The sequence below is a fragment of the Gouania willdenowi genome, chromosome 6 (genome assembly GCF_900634775.1).
Source record: "Gouania willdenowi chromosome 6, fGouWil2.1, whole genome shotgun sequence".
NCBI classification, from domain to species: domain Eukaryota; kingdom Metazoa; phylum Chordata; class Actinopteri; order Blenniiformes; family Gobiesocidae; genus Gouania; species Gouania willdenowi.
The window spans coordinates 25,600,043-25,618,272 of record NC_041049.1 but is presented as its reverse complement, the minus strand read 5'-3'; the positions used below and the strand labels follow the sequence as shown (position 1 = coordinate 25,618,272).

The window sequence follows — 18,230 nt, the reverse complement described above, 5'->3', positions numbered from 1 at the left end:
TTGATAAGAGTCTCTGCATATCGTTAATTACACTTTTTATTTGGGAAAAATAAATACCGATATCCATCCATTCATCTTCTGCTGGCAAAATGAATATTAAATATCATAATAGATTTTTTTTGTTGTTGCTATTGTTAATTTGATTCCCATTAAAAACACTTGTGCAGATTGTTAATTGCACTTTTTAGAAAGTAGAAATATGAAACAACATAAAAACTATTTTCTTTGTGTTTGTTTGACTCCTATTCAAGACACATTTATGAGAATTACTGTATATTGCCAATATTGGTTACAAAGTTGTTGTTTTGTTTTTGTTTTGTTTTAACATTTTTGGTTGTTCATGTGCCTTGGGATTTTTTTCAATGAAAAGATGGAGGTTGAAAAACACTGCTTTAATCTAGTTTAGCAGGGGATAATCCACTGACATGCTTTAATGCACACGTTAATGGGTTTAGATTATGGGGTGTCAAGTGTACACATTTTCATTATTTATCTCACTTTTCTCATATTTAGCACATTTTCCTACATTTAACTCAACATTTAAACACATATATAGAGGTTAAAAAAGCATTACATCTATATATTTAAATATAAATGTTAAATCTATATCTAAATATTTAATCTAAATTCTAAATCTAAATGTTATAAATCATATCTAAATGCTAAATCTTATATCTGAATGTTAACTCTAAATCTTTAAATCTAAATGTAAATATTATGTGTTAAATCTAAATGTTTAAATCTAAATCTAAATGTCATATATTATATCTACATGCTTAATCTTATATATAAACATTAAATCTAAATGTTAAATCTAAATGTTGAACTTAAAGGGGACATATCATGGTTTTAAATCCTTCCTTTTTACATATAAATCATACAGTTGTGGTCTATATAAAGCGGAACTGCAATGCTTGGGTCTGAATTCCTCATTATTATAGCTCCACAGACCCCTTTTCTACCCCTTTTCTGATGTGCTTCTGAGAGCAACTCCTTTTGGTGTGGTCTCTTTAAATGCAAATGAGACACTCCATACCCCGCCCCCTCTTCAGGTGACATTCGGTTCAACTCCACCCTGCTCGGCCATTTTTGTAGTTTGATAGAAGAGATATGGCTATGTAGCGGCGCATAAACTTTTTTTCAGAGGTTATTTACAAAATGTCAACAACAGAAGACTTGTCCATCCAGCCTTACATGTTTGAGCCAGAGTCGGACCCAGCGGAGCGAGATGAAAATGAAGATGATGAACCTGCAGAACACTAACAAGTGAGCTAACACAAGCACCGAGCTAACGCTAGCACCAAGCTAACGTCACGAAATGCATTTTAATACAGTCTTTTCAAAGACAAAAACGGCAAAATGAAATGACTAATGAAAACTTAAACTTAAATTAAATCACGTAGGCCATATCATCAGGGATCTAAAACGAGCACACAGCGCTAACATATGAAGTCTGAAGACGGTGCAACTGCTAATGCTAACAAAACAATGACAGGGACGTCTTATCATCACACTTTTTAGCGTTATTTACAGCTTACCGAAGTGCTCTGTTCGTCGTCTCCAAAGATAGAAGGAATTGAACCCTCAATCGGACAAAGTCTTTGGCAAATCCTTCTTTATACTGGTGGAGGTTGCAGAAGCAGTCATCATTGAAGTGCTTCGCGTCCACAAAAATGATCTTACCCACAGATGTGGGTACATTTCTGTGAAAAATAAAACTCAACCAGGCACTTCGAAAAGGTTCTGATGCTGGGAGACGGTGTAATGAAGCGTGTGGGTTACTACATCCAACAACCGAACATTTTGAATTATCCTCTCGTAACTTCGGCATCCTTGAGCTTGGACTACAAAATAAAAGCGAGAAATAAAAATGGCGGATTGCTCGAAGTGTTGGGCCTGGAGTTGATGTACTAAATTGGCAGTTCCGCTGCAAATACTGTGACGTTATTGTTAAAAAAACCTAATAGCGGATCGAAAAATCGTAACAGATTGAAAAATATGACCAAAACAGAATATAAAGATATCAACGGACAAGCAAGTTAGCTTTAGCAGCTAACTGTGCGGCATCGTAGTTAAGATTCAACGATTATCCCATCGCAGTGTGAACATGAAGTCTATAAATGCCACATCGTGCTATGTGACTTAAGTTATTCTTATACAACAGCAGAAATCGTATAGTGTAGACTACCTATAAGGACGAGGAGAGTCAAGCTGCAGTAAACTGTTCTTTCAGTAATCAATTAGTCTATTGATTATTTGATTTATTATATAAAATACACCTTTTGCAATTTGGTCATATTCTGTAACTCACAGATTTGGGTGACAAAAAAAATCCTCTTGAGCCCCTTTTATTGCACGAGGTGTATTACGTTCCTCTTTATTGTGCTTATTAAAGGTTTATACCCTTTCTGAATAAAGAAATTGACTCAAGCCAAAAATGCATATGAGTGACGTATGAACTATAGGCCCTGATTTAAGTAATACCCTCATTTTTTCCATAAGAATTTCAGACTGTTTATTATAATGTGGGAACAACATCATATTCCAGACTCTATATTTGTGCAGTAAATTTTAGGGCTATGGACATGTGAAGTGACACTAACATGATGTGTAGCTCTCCTAGGTGAAGAGGATGTTTATTCTGCTGTTCGATGTGTGCAGTAAGACATACTGATTCCGTACAACAGGATACCAGATGTATGACATAATTGCGTTAGTATAAATGATTAAGCTGGAGCTGGACAGGCTTGTATACTGGTTCAAGTGCCAATTTGATTGATAGACTGTTTCCTCTGTATATTGTCCAGAGTAAATTGATTCCCCATAGGGTAATGAGCTATTTTTGGAGTTATGTATTTGGAGAATATATATGCGGTTTGCTTTCCCTGCAGGCAGAGTTTGCAACGATCCGGCCGCAGCTCTCACTTTTCTTAACCTGTCCTAGACTCTGATTGTATTAATAAACTGCCTATTATTTACCAATCAGTTGTCCCGAAGACTTCTTTCACATCACCTTTTTGTCATCATCATCATCCACACCATAAGATACAACACACACATTAGATAAATATACAAGAAAAGTAAATTACCTTTTCTCCAAGTTTTGAAGGGTGTTGACAGACAAACCGACGTGTCCTGATTACATGACCACTTACACAGCGGCCAGAACCAGCCTCACAGTGTCCCTGACTTGATGGACAGTAGTGGTGTTTTGTTGGATCATAAAAGCTTTGTTGATCTGTACTCCAAGGGAATAATATAAAATCTGTAAAGCTGTCCTTGAAGCCTTGATACATTTAATTCAAAATATCCTGCTTCAGATTGGAGAAAAACAACCTAAGTAATCATTCGATTACTGGGGCCCTCTATGCCTGGTGCCCCTCAAGCTTAAATGTTAAACAGATGGTATCTGTGAAGACATGTGGTAATCCCTGTTTAAATAGTAAGTGGATGTATTGTGGGCTTTCTGGAACAACACAGGAAAAAATGGTAATATAGAGCAGCATTTCCATATAAATACGTCAAATACCAGTCATTCAACAATCACTAGTCAAAAGTGCTAATAAATGGATTACAGAGGCGTCCCACAAAACTTAAAAACATGTTTGCCATCAGGCTATTGTTAGGCATTGTTAGCATGCCCTGTGTTGAAGTTCATACACATCACATAAAGTGTTAACACCAGAGCACCATTATACATAAATGTTAAACAATACAATTTATGCGACTGATGTAGTGTGACAAACAAGTTGAATATTACCTGAGCTTTTACATCACTGTTCACATGGTCAAAAATCACAACTCTCATACTTTTACAACCACTAATGTCATCAGGACATGCGGAGGGTTGCAAAAAACAATCGAGTGTCTGGGCTGATGACCTCTATAACCATTAAAACTTGATTTTTAATTACTCTTCTTCCTTTATATCTTGCTAATCACAGTGGCTACCAAGGCGATGGCTGCTCACCCCTTAACCACCCTGCTGAGTGCAGATAACCTTAATGTGGTCCTTGCTTGTTCAATCATGGACCCACAACCTCTTGTTTTTGAGAATTTACTGTCGGGGTGAAAGTTGCAGCTGCTACTACTGTGGACTGAATGGGGAAATAACAGAATTCTTAGAGGAATAGCTTTCAGCAACATATTAGAAAAACAAAAACAAAACTATGAACTAAACTAGTTCATGTTAAAATTCATTAACTGAACTTTGAAGTAGTTTAAGTAGAACGTGAACTTTCCCAAAACTGGCCACAGTTCAGTTCTCGTGCAATGTGTTCGGCCAGGTCCATCTTTTTTTCCAATGATAAAAACACACATCCTGAAGTAGCGTTTGTCAAATCACCGAGTCGAAGCTCATTGGCCAAAACCATGAAAAGTGAGAAAAAAATGAACCACAAAAAAATGTAGGTAAACATTATCAAACAAAAAAAAAAAGGTAGCAGCCTCCCTCCTCTAGGTATTCATGAGGTTTTCTGCCTCTTTTCTCCTCTGCTGGGTGCGTTAAGATGTTGTCTATGAAATGTACATCAGTGTGTGAGAGTATGATCATTATGGTGTGTTGTGCCTCTCTCCTGCTCCGTGTCCGTTTAACTCCTTGTGTGTCTGTGTCGTTACGTCTCGAAAGGCGTGTGTGATCAAGTGCAAGTTATGTTCAAGTTGGTCAGTGGGCGGGTGTATCTGTCCTTGACTTTCTGAGCACAGTTCTCCGTTATCATCAGCGGTCTGTTTAAATTTATTTTGTCGGTGAGTTGGCGTCAGTTTGGCGTTGTTATAGGCTGCCTGTCCTTGTCAGTCAGTTGGCTGTTTAAAGGGAATACCCCTGCTCCAAACCAACCCAAATTCAAACAAAGTTTTCTTAATTCCTTAAACTAGCATATTTTGCAAAAATAAAAATAAAATAAAAATCACCATTTGTCTGAAAAAGAAGGTTTTTGTGTGTTATCTTGGTTCGTGTCAGGTCAATTTGTTCCTGCTTTCACTATAATGCATCACATTTTTTTCCGGAATCCCTCTCGTAGGGTTAAAAAGAAAATGCTACAAAGGTACTCAGAATATTGTGGATAAGAATAACATAAAAAGCTTGTTTCAATATCTTTATTCTTCTCACTTGTGCATGAATTCCTGATAAATTGGTGACCATAAATGAAAGAGTGAGTCAATATAAGCTTAACTGATGTGTTAGAATATAATTTCCAGTAAAAGAAAAGAAGGAAAAAGCAGTGCAAAGGTGGTCTTTATATGATCTGAGTGACAGGACAGTCCTGAGGCTCGTCCAGAAACAAAGTTTGAAACATGTGGTTGTAGAAGTCAGGATGGTAGAGGCAGGCCCGTGTGCAGTCTGGACTGAAGTTCACCTCTAAGATCTGAGGCTGCATGAAGATATCACCTGACAAATACAAAACACAACAGTGTGGGAAATAATCAGTTTGATGTGAGCCAATTGACAAAAGTAGCTTCAGGAGTTTTATACTAGTTGGTAATACACAGACGTTTAAAAAATAAAGTGTGTCCACTAATTATGGGAGGTTGGTAAATTGATTCCACTGCTTGATTCAGTGGCTAAGAACCTCCTGAACACATGGTGTTGATTAATGAAAAGCTCACTGTTCTGCAAAATATACTGTAAATATATGAAACTGACAACAACAAGCAGTTTTATCAGTTACTCAGCAGGCCTTATTGGTCTCAATTTAGTTGACAATCAAAATTACATTTTGACAAAAATGTTGATTTAAGATAATTGTAAAACTATTATGACATGTTACAAATATATATACATGTGAAAACATAACTAGTTAAAACTGATTCACAGATATCCATTTCTTTACAGATATCAGTAATTATTTTTTTCCCCTTGAAACTTATCTAGTTTCAGTAGTGTCGTGAGTGAAGCTGCAGTAATCAGGTGACCATCACTATGTAGCACCGTCTACGTAACATGTAAACGCTTAGATCTGACTCAGAGCGTAACACTACAGTCACTACCAGCCTATGGACACAGTCCGATACAGACTGTAACCGGACTAAATGGTGGTCCGTTATACACTCACACTTGCATACCTGCACACGTGTACACGCCTGCATGCATGTCACATAGACAGCGATCGATAGTGAAGCGCACTTGATCGGCGTATGTGTAAGACTCTCTACCTGGGACTCTAATCTCCTCCATTGGTTCTTTCTCACACACGTGCTGTGGAGAACACAGCAGCCATTGCCCCTCATAACTTCCAGGTGAAGTCTGTCCGGTCTAAATAGTGAACGTCAAACTAACAAAAATAAACATGCGCGTGCACACACAGACCATCCTTGAATTATAGTATAGATAGATGGAGCCATCGTCTGGCTAACGCTGACTTAGTGTCGTTATTTGACTTAGAGATGCAAAAGAAACATCTCTGTGAGGTTTTTCCTCTTGTAGCAATTGGCTTTATACCACCATTGATCAGAAACTGTACATCAACAGAACACTGTTGCCTAGCAACAGCTAACAGGAAACAGCAAATGTGCATCATATACTGTCCAAAATGCCGACTCCATAGTTCATGCCCCAAGGTATAAAAGCATTCTTAAAAGTCATTTTAATGTGTTATTTATGAAAAAGGTTCAAATATTTCATTTATTGGAATACATTAAATATTTTTTGTTTTTTCACTACAGCTACCCTCTAAGTTCCTGTGGAAATGTACTGGAAATCATTTGCCCCTTTGCAACCCTAATTGTGACTAGTGAAAATGTATCTTCTCATTTCAGATATAAACAGTGCCATTCCAGATTTAAGACATATCGAAGCGGATTCAGCATCTCGCCGCGCGCAAAGCATGCTGGTCCGGGTCAAAGGTCAGGACTACCCAGCTCCCGCCTAGCTCGTATCATAAAACGTAAACATGGCCGAGTCTGACAAAGATATTGAATATTTTGAGCGTTGTAAAGTGGATGTTTTAAAAGAAGAGGAAGAAAGAACTGGTGGCCCTCGCTTGGGCATTGTCATTTCAAAAAGCGCCTATAGTTTTGACAAAACAGCAGGAACGAGAGGCTGTCAACCTTGATTATAAATCTCTGCTCGAGATCGATGTTGACAGTTGATCCTGGGGGGATCGGGCATATTGTGGCGAGAAAGAAAAGGACGCCAACAAACCCCCGAAACCTGCTGGGTGAGAGACACCTCTAACATGTACACCACAATATAATATTTATATACTAGTTTACTAGTTAGCTTTAATGTAGTACAGTATATGTCAAACTTACTGATTTAATCCATTCGGCACGACGTTCTGGATCTTTTCTTTCAGTAGGAAATGGGATGAGTACGTATGGCGGGTCGCATATACATCGTGAGGTTCCTTTATTGCACTCGTGAACGGGGCAAAACTCTTTCATCCACGTATTAAGCCCACGTGTACCGCTGGAACAGCCACACACTGAACAATGGGACCCTGGCATATTGCCTTAAAACGACCTTAAGCAAAGTAAATGCCTAAAAGTCCGTATAAGTAGCCGGTTGTTCCGCTAGACAGGGGCTTTGTTGACACGCTGGGTAGTCGTGAACTCTGACCCGGATATATTGACCCGGGAATCGCGCATGCGTACTGATAATGCTGATTTGGCTTATTAAATGTTAAAAGACCTTGCTGGCAAGCTCTTCTAACATTGATAAAGTAACTGTTGATGTCAAATTAACACTGATATTAGTGAAAATAAAATTGTAGACATCAATTACCTCTGCCAAGAAGGTAATAATACATCTGATTATACATTGTTTTTAACACATACATGTTTAATACAGCATTTATTTATTTGTCTATTTGCAGGATTATGTCAAGCAATTTACAGATTTTGACAAAATTTTAACCCAAGATAAGTCTTAGGCCATGGAAGATTCCATTACACTTTGTAGCAAAACCAAATCAATATATTGATTCTAGATCAGTTTGAAAAATCAGTAGCAAAGTAATAGACTGAATTTTATGAAATTTCACTCCGTTACGTTGGGTTAGTTCCTTGATTACTCCATTGAGTTTCCTCTCTACCGGATCCGGATGCACATTTAATTGGTAGTTTTCAAAAACCGGGTTGCACATACCTTTGGACCTACTGTATGGTTATTAATGGGATATGAATTTCTTCCAAGCCTTTAAAGTGTGAATGATCATGAAATTCCTCCAAATATCTGTCAAAGAGGATATTTGGCACTTGGCGGATGTTTGTGCTCTGACAGCTCTTGTTCAAAGTTCAACTAGTCAAAATTAAACTGGATATGTTGGCTTGCAATTCACTAGTAATAAAACAGTTGTTTGCTTACCATTTGGTGCCTTGCTCCACTTCAGCATTAGGTCGACAGCGTAGATGGCCCGTGATGATGGGTACGCACAAATACCATATGGAGCTGGTCGAGATGTTGCTGCTTGGAAAAGTTCTTTAAAAGCTTTAAACACATCACCCTGTGAGAGAAAATAACCATGATGAAGGTGCAGTTTTAGACATGTAATGCCTGAGGAGGGGAGGACAGAAAGTGCACTGAACACACTATAGGTTGTCTTACGGCAGTCCAGTGGTGACGGCAATGCAATAGAAATCTAACCGCTAAGCCGTCAAATGTTTAGGACGTAGAAGGATCTCTCGTCAACAATAATGGCATCGGCACCAGCATTGGGAGCAGCGCGAGTACCAAGGAGCAATACATGGCAAAGAAATCCCACACACGGCCTTCAAAAGTGTTTCACTCTTCAACTTTCCAGTGACGTCGACAATGCATAAACCATATGGCATACCACACAAGTACGACCGTAATAAATGAACATTTGAAAAGAAAACACCCGGGAGCGCTCTGTCAGGATGGCAACAAAACAGCGCAAGTATTATTTCCTATCCCACCTTGGAGTGTATGGTTATCGAGCATTGATACAGAATGTTTTTTTTCCTTCTAGCAACGAGACTGCTGACTTGTTGCATAAATGCATTGCTACTGACGTTACCATCGTTTGCTTCCTGCAGTACTATGGACAAGTTTTTAATATAGTGGAACCGGTATATGTCATGATGTAACCGGTTAATATAAAAATTCCACAATTTAGAGACCTGTTGCCGTTAAACATCCACGAGTTAATGTTTTGTTTTAATATACGACAGCCGGTGGCTACCTCTCAGCTTGGGATCTTGAGGGGGCTGCTCGGCCGTGGGGGGGGGGGGTGGCCTGTGGTTCCTTGGCCCCTGCTCTTACTGCTGGCCTGGCCGCATCTTCGGGCCCAGGGCGGCGCTTGGGTTTGCAGTAGCGGTTCTTGCACATACAATGGGCTGTGGGATAAAACTTGTACTAGGCTTAACCTTAGACATGTTGATCCTAAATACCTGTTCTAGGTATAACCACTCACTCCTTCCCTCTGTCCACAGCCACCACCATTATACCCAAGCTTCATGCTTGTTACCAGACTGGCTTGAGTGAACACAATAAGCACAATATGAACTACTACAACTTCACATCTCACTCTCACTCTAAAGTAATCTCTCAATTTAAAATAATAGTTCCCTTCCCCCTCATCTAGGTGTAACACTGCCCTCTCTTTTTATATTCTCCCTAAATTAAAGTGTTTTTTACCATTCCATAGGGAGGGCTGGTGATGGTCACAATTATACAATAAAATAAATTCAGTTATTTTATTGCAATAACAAAACATGCTTTGCTTTAAAAAAAAAAAAAGGTATATATATACAGTATATTTATATATACTATAGACATCTCAGAGGTCAATTGATTTTACTAATACTAATTAAATTTAAGATACTAATTTTGTGATTTTTTTAAGTTACATACAGTATATATAGATATTAATATAAATACATGCATGGCATTGACTGAATTTTGCTGAAACTGATGTCCTACTGTGAATATTCATGTGTTTTCCCCTCTTAACAAACCAGTGTTGAAGATTTATTTCAATAGAAAATCCAGACTTTGCACAGCCCAGGGGGTTATTTTAATATACTTTTCTTGTGCAATGACCGGCAAAGCAGTACAAGTATTTAAATAAAGAAATGCTTAATAAATGTGGAAATGTTAACAAGAGATGGTTTGAGATCCTTATTGTATAACTATAGTAGCATTGATCAAGTAATGTTAAATAAAAAACAAATTAGATTAGTTGATTAATCAACAAAAAAAAAAAAAAATGCTCAATTAATCGTAGAAAAAACAAATTAAAAAAAAGTATGGGACAGCTCTAGTTCACCAACTATCAGTGGCACTGAGACAATCTGAGATGTATTGCCTGATTTACACAGAAACTGAGTACAGCTAAAAGCCGGAGCTCAGGGCTTCCCAATTCAATAATAAGCACCAGCACATACAGTATACACGATTACACCCACTTTAGTCAGTATCCCATCTTCAAATGATTATCAGTAATATGCAAAAAGAGCCTCAAACATACAATACCTGCATCTGTGGATATTTCTAGTCACACGGATGCAGGTTATATACATGTGTTTACCTATTTGAGAAACATCTGAAAACACACACTAACCTCCACTTCCTTCCATGTGTAGTCTGGGTACTGCATTTCAAACATGGAGATGAATTCGTCATAGTGCACCTAGAGACAAAGTGTCAACAGCTCATGAGATCTTGAAATGTGAAATATTTACCATCTGTAAACAGATAAATGTAGCTACAAATGTTTAACACCAAGAAATCACCTTGAAAATCCTTAAAAGTGTAAATGAAACTAAACTAAAATGCAGCAATCAAAAACACTTAATGTTCACAATAGAGATAAAAACAACTTTCCAGCACCAATTTTAACATTTTACATCTTACTTTTTTCAAGCTAATGATCTTTGAAACCTATACTCTCTCTTTATATCTGATAAAAATAAATAAATAAATATCTCTAGCAGCTTTAAAAAAATTTAAACTTTGCCGCTTCATCCGTTTACTTCCTAAATCACTACACAGCTCAATTGCCAGCATTCCTTTAACTGGTAAAATTTAGTTTAGTTTATTTGAGCAATTCACATTCATAATTTTTACAAAACACAAGATACATCACTAGATGGTAATGAAAGCTCAAAAGCAAGAAAGCTTATAGGCGCCTACCCCTTATATAATTATTACAAATATACAAATAGCAACATCAACAAGAGAAAAGTAGAGAAAAGCATTTCAGTACATTTTGACATCACACAGAATTATCACAAACTACACATTGATACATGCATTATATTGGTGTTTATGATATAGCATTTATATTATTTACAAATATTACGGGGTTACCTACAGTTTAAAAAGAGCTATGGTCCAATGTGATTTGCATATTTCTCCAGAACACTTCTCTTATAAATTATTTTTAATATCTGCAGACTAGCAGAACTTTTCACGTTTTCATCTAAATCGTTCCATAGGTTGACACCTTTCCGTGTGATACATTGACTTTTAAGGGTAGTATGAGCATACTGTACCTTCAGATTAAGTGATCCCTTTAGGCAGAGGAAAAGAATAAATACTTATGCTTAGTATGCACTAACTAGAATCAGAAGCACACAGACTGTGCTCTGCTCTTCCCCAGCAAGCATGGAAACTCATCTGACTATTCACAATAACAGTATATGGTTTCCGTTTCCTCTCCTTTGCTGACTATGCATTCCTTCACACTATGTTAGACAAACCTCAGATAGTAACCCAGATTGACTGATTAGATCTCTGTCAGTGTATCTGCCAGTGTTTTTTGTCTTGACTTTTTTTCAAAACTTGTCACATTCACCAACTAGCTGGGAATGTGAGCTGAGTACAGGAAACAGGTTGGTTTCATACACCCATGTTGTATCAATATTAAATGATTTAAATACCAAAACAAATAAACAAGAGCTGATCAGCTAACAAACGTTAGAGCAGCTGTGGGTAAATAGAATGCGAACATCAACCACACCAAAGCACAGATACAGTACCTGCTTAAGTTCCACCCCCTCAGCATAGTTCATGACAGTGAAGTGCCTTTGGTAATCATCAAAGTGGTTCAAGGAAAAGTGCCTGTGTAGAACAACACAAATATAAGGAGTGAGTTACTCGTCTAAAACAGTGGTTCTCAAACTTTTTTGACTCAAGTACCCCCCTTTCTCTTACTTTTGAATCAAGTACCACCTTATGTCCGACAACTACATTTTGCTCAGAAAACTATGAAAAAATAACTATAGAGCATAATGATGGAATGATTGAGTGATGACACATTTTGAATAATCTCATTTTGTAAATAAGTGGAATAAAACACAATTTCTATAGTTTTTATTATTTCCAGTCCTCTCCCTCCTGATGTGGGACCAAGACTGGTCCTTGTATTTTCAGTTTATGTTCTAATCAAGATCATTTTGTTGGTTTTTGTATGCTTTTGGTGTCATTTTGTGTATTTTGTTGTTGCTTATCTGTTATTTTTGATTATTCAGTATATTTTTCTCTTATTTTGTGTGTTTTTGTTGTCATTTTTGTGTGTTAGTATTGTTTAAATGATTGTGTCTCAGTGTGTAATTTTCTAACATTTACTGTGTCTTTTGTGTCATTTTGTGGGTGGCTGGGAATGGTATTCTCTCTTAGTGTGTGTTTTTGTGTATTTTGTTGTTTGTTCTTTTTATTATTCGGTATATTTTTCTCTTATTTTGTGTGTTTTTGTCGTTTTGGGAGTTGCTGGTAATATTTTGCGTGATTATCATTTTTAACTAGAAACTATTCAAACCCCCATCTCTGTCTCCTCCTGTAGTGCCATTGCGTACCCTCATTTGAAAAACACTTGTCTAAATGATCCCATGATCGTGTTATAAGCTTCTACTGCTGAGTGATGAAAAGCACTGCGAGAGCCAACACATGGCCTGCAAATCCAAATAAGTGAAGGGGGAGGTTTGCCGAGACATTAGCATGATGTCTGTTTTAGGGTTCCGTTTTATTTTAGGCTTGGAAATTTCTCTCGAGATGCTTCAACGTCACGACTCTAGAGATTCCCAGAATCAACAAGTGAATCAATTTGTGTGTTCAATTTATTAAAGTTCTGAAACATGATTTAAATAAACGTAAATACAATAAAAAAAGGGTGCAATTTTTCTAGTTTGCCTATTGGACAGAGCTTTTCATATCTATACTATAGTTCAAGGTCTGTGTGTGTGTGTGTGTGGAGCAAATATCTCCCCGACGCGGTGCAAGTTCGACCTGAAACTCGGTCAACGGGTTCCAAATACCCCGAGTGCGTGCATCTGTTATTTTGGAGTAATTTGGTCATTTCAAAATGTTTATTTTCATTTTATTTCACTTCTGGACGGCCCCGAAATGAAACCTATTCAACTTTTGACCTCAGGGTGTGAGGGGGCGCTAGCACACCATCTATATCTATTTTACTACACAGCTCCTCACGCGAGCAAGAGTCACGTGTGCGGCCAGTGCGGCCACTCCTCCACTTCCTCCTGCGCCATGCTATCATTAGCTTCTCAAACACGGGAAAACGACTTCCGGTATCCATTTTGAAGGCGAAACAGATGAACTGTGAATCAACTGCTACTCATCAGTTAAGAAAGCTAAGCTAAAGCTTAACACATGGTGCTCGAGGTTATACATGGAGTACTCAAGCCCTTTATAGCTCCCAGGGCATCCCGGAAAAACCCGCAAAGTCCGTTTAAACGTGCACATACTTCTAATGTCGGCAGTTAAGAAAGCTAAGCTAAAGCTTATCACATGGTGCTCGAGGTTATACACGTAGTCGACGGAGCTATGAATGATGTGAATAAATATTAGTCTTTATTATTATTGTTTTATCTTGTAGTTACTGGTATTCATTACAATGTTAGTTTTTTTTTAGGTTTATTTTAATTTAGTTTATTATTAATAGTTTTTAGCATATTACATTATTTTGTTATTGGAATTATGACTATTAATATCATTATAACGTTACTTTCATTACCATTACTACTTTCACTATTAATGCTAGATCCATATTATTATCATTGTATCATTAGCATTGCTATATCATCATCATATTTATTGCCATTGTATTAGCATTGCTAAATTATCATATTACCTTATTATTTACTGGTATTCATTACAGTATTTTAGGGTTAGGTTATTTTGTTATTGCTGTTATTACTATTATTATAGCCATTACTATTATTACTATTTTCACTATTATTATCTCCACCTAATCGTACTACAACTGTATTATTTAATTTTGTTTATTATTAATAGTTTTTAGCACATTACATTATTTTGTTATTGCAATTATTACTATTATTATGATTATAACTGTTGCACAATATGGACATATAGAAATGTTGCATTGCTTCATGACCTACTTAGCAAGGCCAAGAACCACACCCAAAAGTTGGAAACCACCTCTCAACTGCTTTTAGCCAGTTTGACTCTGTGGTCAGAAAAGGAGGGGTGTTGATATTTACCCATTGAGGTTTGCTTGCGCGTGCAGCTTCTTAACCACAAGTGACGTAGAAGTTTCCATCAGAAAACTGTGTAAACCAAATGTTTTTGTATGTCAGGGCAGCACTCTTGCATGAGACACGGACCCTGTTGCTGATTGATTGATTGAAGACCTTTAAGCCTGCGAGCTTACTTATACCTTTGTTCTTTTATTTTTTATTTTTATTTTGATTAAACCAATTAATTGAAACATCAAAGAAGACTTCTATACTTTGTCTGGTGACACTGTATTTCGAGACAGCCTACGCCTAGACCTCTGGTAAGTGTCAGTCATAGTACTGATCACTCGATCTGCTGGTAATCATTAGGAGAAAACCCTTTAGGAAATTCCTGCCTGAGGGCTAGACGCTCAGTGCAATAATATATGTCAGTTCATAAGATATTAGGGATAAAAAGGGAGTTGGCTGAGGCACATTACTGAGAGAGAAACTCAAGAAACGGGTTGAGGCGACCAGCATCCGAAGGAAGGCGACAGAGTACTAGAGGACCTACGGGTCGGTATAGGAATAGTCAGACCGGACTTCGTTTTGTGACAGGGCCGTAAACCCTGCAGGGATCTCTCCCTCGCTGAACCTAAGAGGGATTGACGGTCCTCACCTTCTTGCCACGGGGGCGAGAGGACGTGACCTGGGGGGGTCGACATAAAAGTGGGGTTAAAGTGAAGCCGTGACAATCTTCTGTAGCAGGGCCCAGGCTATGACAGCGGGTTAACACTTGCCGTGCCGTGAGGTGTAGCAGGACAATCGCTTGGTCTCTACGTCAACAATAACATTACTTTTACTATTTTCACTAATATTATATCCGTATCATTATCTTTATTATTATCAGGGCTCTACACAAACTTATCCAGTGATGGCACTGGTGTGACCAACTTTCTCTGTTAGTCGAGGGGTTGTACAGTATAGCCATGCATGCTGATGAATAGTTGACTTAACTGGCGTACTGTAGTTTTGTATGAAGTAAAGATTGACAGTGACTCAAGATATATTTGCACAATGTTTTAGTGTCAATGTTAAGTTTTTCTGTAACAAGCAGTGGCTGAAGTGTTTATAATAATACACATATAATTTTAAAAGAAATAAAGACTATTTATTAACAGCAAAGCATAACAACAACAAGTTAACAACAGGCCTATTATTAGGTCTCATAACATCGGTTCTGTCCGGCCTGTCAACATTTTTTTCATTACAGCTATAACAACCTACTTATCCCTTACATGTCCATGCACAGCTGCCTCCACCGGCACCGTTGCAAGATGGCTGCGCTGGAGACGCATCCCTCCGCAGTATGCGTCTACGTATGTTATGTTTATAGTTAAGAAAGCTAAAGCTAATCGCATGGTGCCTGAGGTAGTCTCGTAAGAATCCGTCAGCAAGCTTTGTGGCATTTCCATAAAACTACGTTTTTTCAGTAGTCTGTGTGGTTAAAAAACATTGACATTTTCTATCTTTGACCTGGTTTGATTCTGGATTGATAACAGTAGTTAAAAAAACTGGTGACAAATACTTTTGTACTTTTTCACTTTTTAATAGAATATTAAGCAGAAACCAAGGAGTTAAACCAGGATTTAACCCCGGGAACTCCTGCGCCTGGAGCAATGGTAAGCTTTATGCATTTAACATTCAGTCTCTAACACACTCTCACACTCGCTCACTCAGTAGGAGGTGGGGGAAGCTAGCTAACAGTTCTCTCAACCCTCACACTACTCATAATCAAAGGGTGTGCATCCATTATTTTGGACTTTTTTGGTGATTACGTTTAAAAAATGTTATTTTAAACTAAACACGGGTTAAACCAAAAGGGACTTGCGAGGTGGGAGGAGCGTCTGAGCCGCATGCACTACTATTACTATTCTACAAATCACTTTTGGTTGTATCATGCCAAAAAATCGACATCTAGAAAAAGAGCGGAAACGTGAGGCAATGCGCCAAGCATGTGATGCTGAGTCACCTGAAGTCCGAAATGCTCACCTGGCTAGCAACGCTGCGCGCGGGGCAACACGTCGTGCAGCTCAAACAGGTGAAGAACGGAATAATCGCCTGGCAAGCAACGCTGCGCGCAAGGTAACACGCCGTGCAGCAGAGACTAGTGAAGAACGGAATAATTGCTTGGCACGCAACTCTGCGCGCGAGGTAACACGCCGTGCAGCAGAGACGAATGAAGAACGGAATAATCGCTTGGCGAGCAACGCTGCGCGCGAGGTAACACGCCGTGCAGCAGAGACGAGTGAAGAACGTAATAATCACTTGGCGAGCAACGCTGCGCGCGAGGTAACACGCCATGCAGCAGAAACACCTCAGCAGCAGGAGGACCAACAAGCAAGAGATGCCGTGCCATCAAGAAATGCGTCGTGCACGCGTAGAACAGGCACGCAAAAACAATTGCAACCTTGCTCGGTGTGATGACAGACTTTTTTAAAGAGGAGATTTATGGTGATTTCACACACACACACACACACACACTCAGTATCACCTCACTGTTTAAGTGCCCTACATGCGTACACTGCAATGCCTATGTATGGAAAGAAGAGAGGAAAGGATTCTGTTGCGTGTCTGGAAAAATAGACCTCACATATAATCCCACTAATCCTAAACCCGGCTCAATCCCACCACAGCCTCCAAATGCTATCAAGGACCTTTTCGTGAATCAAAACTTTGTTAAAAAAGCTAAACAATACAACAATGCTTTGGCAAGCATTGGCATAAAGGAGATCGCTATTCCTGGTTTCAACCCAGGCATACGAATACAAGGAAAAGTTTTTCATTTCATTGCTGGCCCCCTTCCTGAACAGATTCAATGCCCAACTTTGCTCAGATCTACTTTCATGATCCTTCCCATGAAGTGGAATTACGCCGTACTCATGCCTCAAACAGTGATCTGAATGAAGAATTCTTGCTTAGAGCACAAGAGGCCATTCACAGGTGCAACCCATATGTACAACAGTTCAATTCAGCAATTGAGTACATGAACCAAAATGACACTGCTGCTGATCTGAGAATTGTCCTCACAGCTCACTCTCGCCGTCGGGACCTTCATCGTGGCACTGTGAATCTTCCGTCACTGGACAGCAATGTTGCAGTCATTGCTCCAGGAACCACTCCTACTGAGCAATTTGGAAAGCTGGCCGTCACTCTTCACCTCAGAGGAGGACAACTTCAGAAAATTGATGCCATTCATCCAGCATATGATCCGTTATCATATGTGCTTCTTCTGCCACAGGGCTCTCAAGGATGCCACACTGAACTGATAGGTGTCACCCCAACAAACTTTTACCAATTCCACCTTCAAGTGCGCAACACTGATCATCACTTTAATTTGCTGCATCGTGGTGGAAAATTCACACAACAGTATGTATGTGACATGATGGCTAAAATTGAATCACACTGTCTCAACTGGATTCGCCACAACCAGAAATCCATCAAGGCAAAAAAATACAGTGTCATTGTTGATGCCCTGAGTAGTGACACTGAGCTCATCCCGGGACGCCTAACCGTACTGCCCCCCACGATTTATGGATCATGGTACGCCAAAGGAAGTACGACCATGGCCTTGGTCACAGTCAAAGGCAAACCAGACTTCTTCCTCACCTTCACTTGCAACCCCAACTGGGCTGAGATTAAAAGATCGCTTTTTGAAGGTCAGCAGACCCATCAAAGAACAGACATCACTGCCAGAGTATTCCACATGAAGGTGGAAGCTCTTTTCACAGACCTTCTGAGACATACTGGGACATGTGGATGCATTTGTGATGGTGAAAGAAACTCAAAAA

The 18,230-nt window shown here is 38.7% G+C and overlaps 1 protein-coding gene across 2 annotated transcripts in view; it reads right to left on the bottom strand.

The window, feature by feature from the left end:
* Nucleotides 1-5,083: 5,083 nt before the first annotated feature.
* ttll12 (tubulin tyrosine ligase-like family, member 12) overlaps nt 5,084-18,230 on the bottom strand; it is a 61,418-nt gene continuing 48,271 nt past the window's right edge. Inside the window, exons 11-14 of one of the 2 annotated variants that reach the window (XM_028451798.1) lie at nt 11,944-12,025; nt 10,524-10,592; nt 8,306-8,444; nt 5,084-5,389 (exon numbers count right to left, since the gene is read on the bottom strand). In XM_028451798.1, coding sequence (XP_028307599.1) covers nt 5,238-5,389; nt 8,306-8,444; nt 10,524-10,592; nt 11,944-12,025 — 442 coding nt within the window. In that variant the 3' untranslated portion in view covers nt 5,084-5,237. Of the gene's footprint in view, nt 5,390-8,305; nt 8,445-9,143; nt 9,298-10,523; nt 10,593-11,943; nt 12,026-18,230 lie in introns of those variants that run through there. The other variant, XR_003674400.1, reaches the window with a different exon arrangement.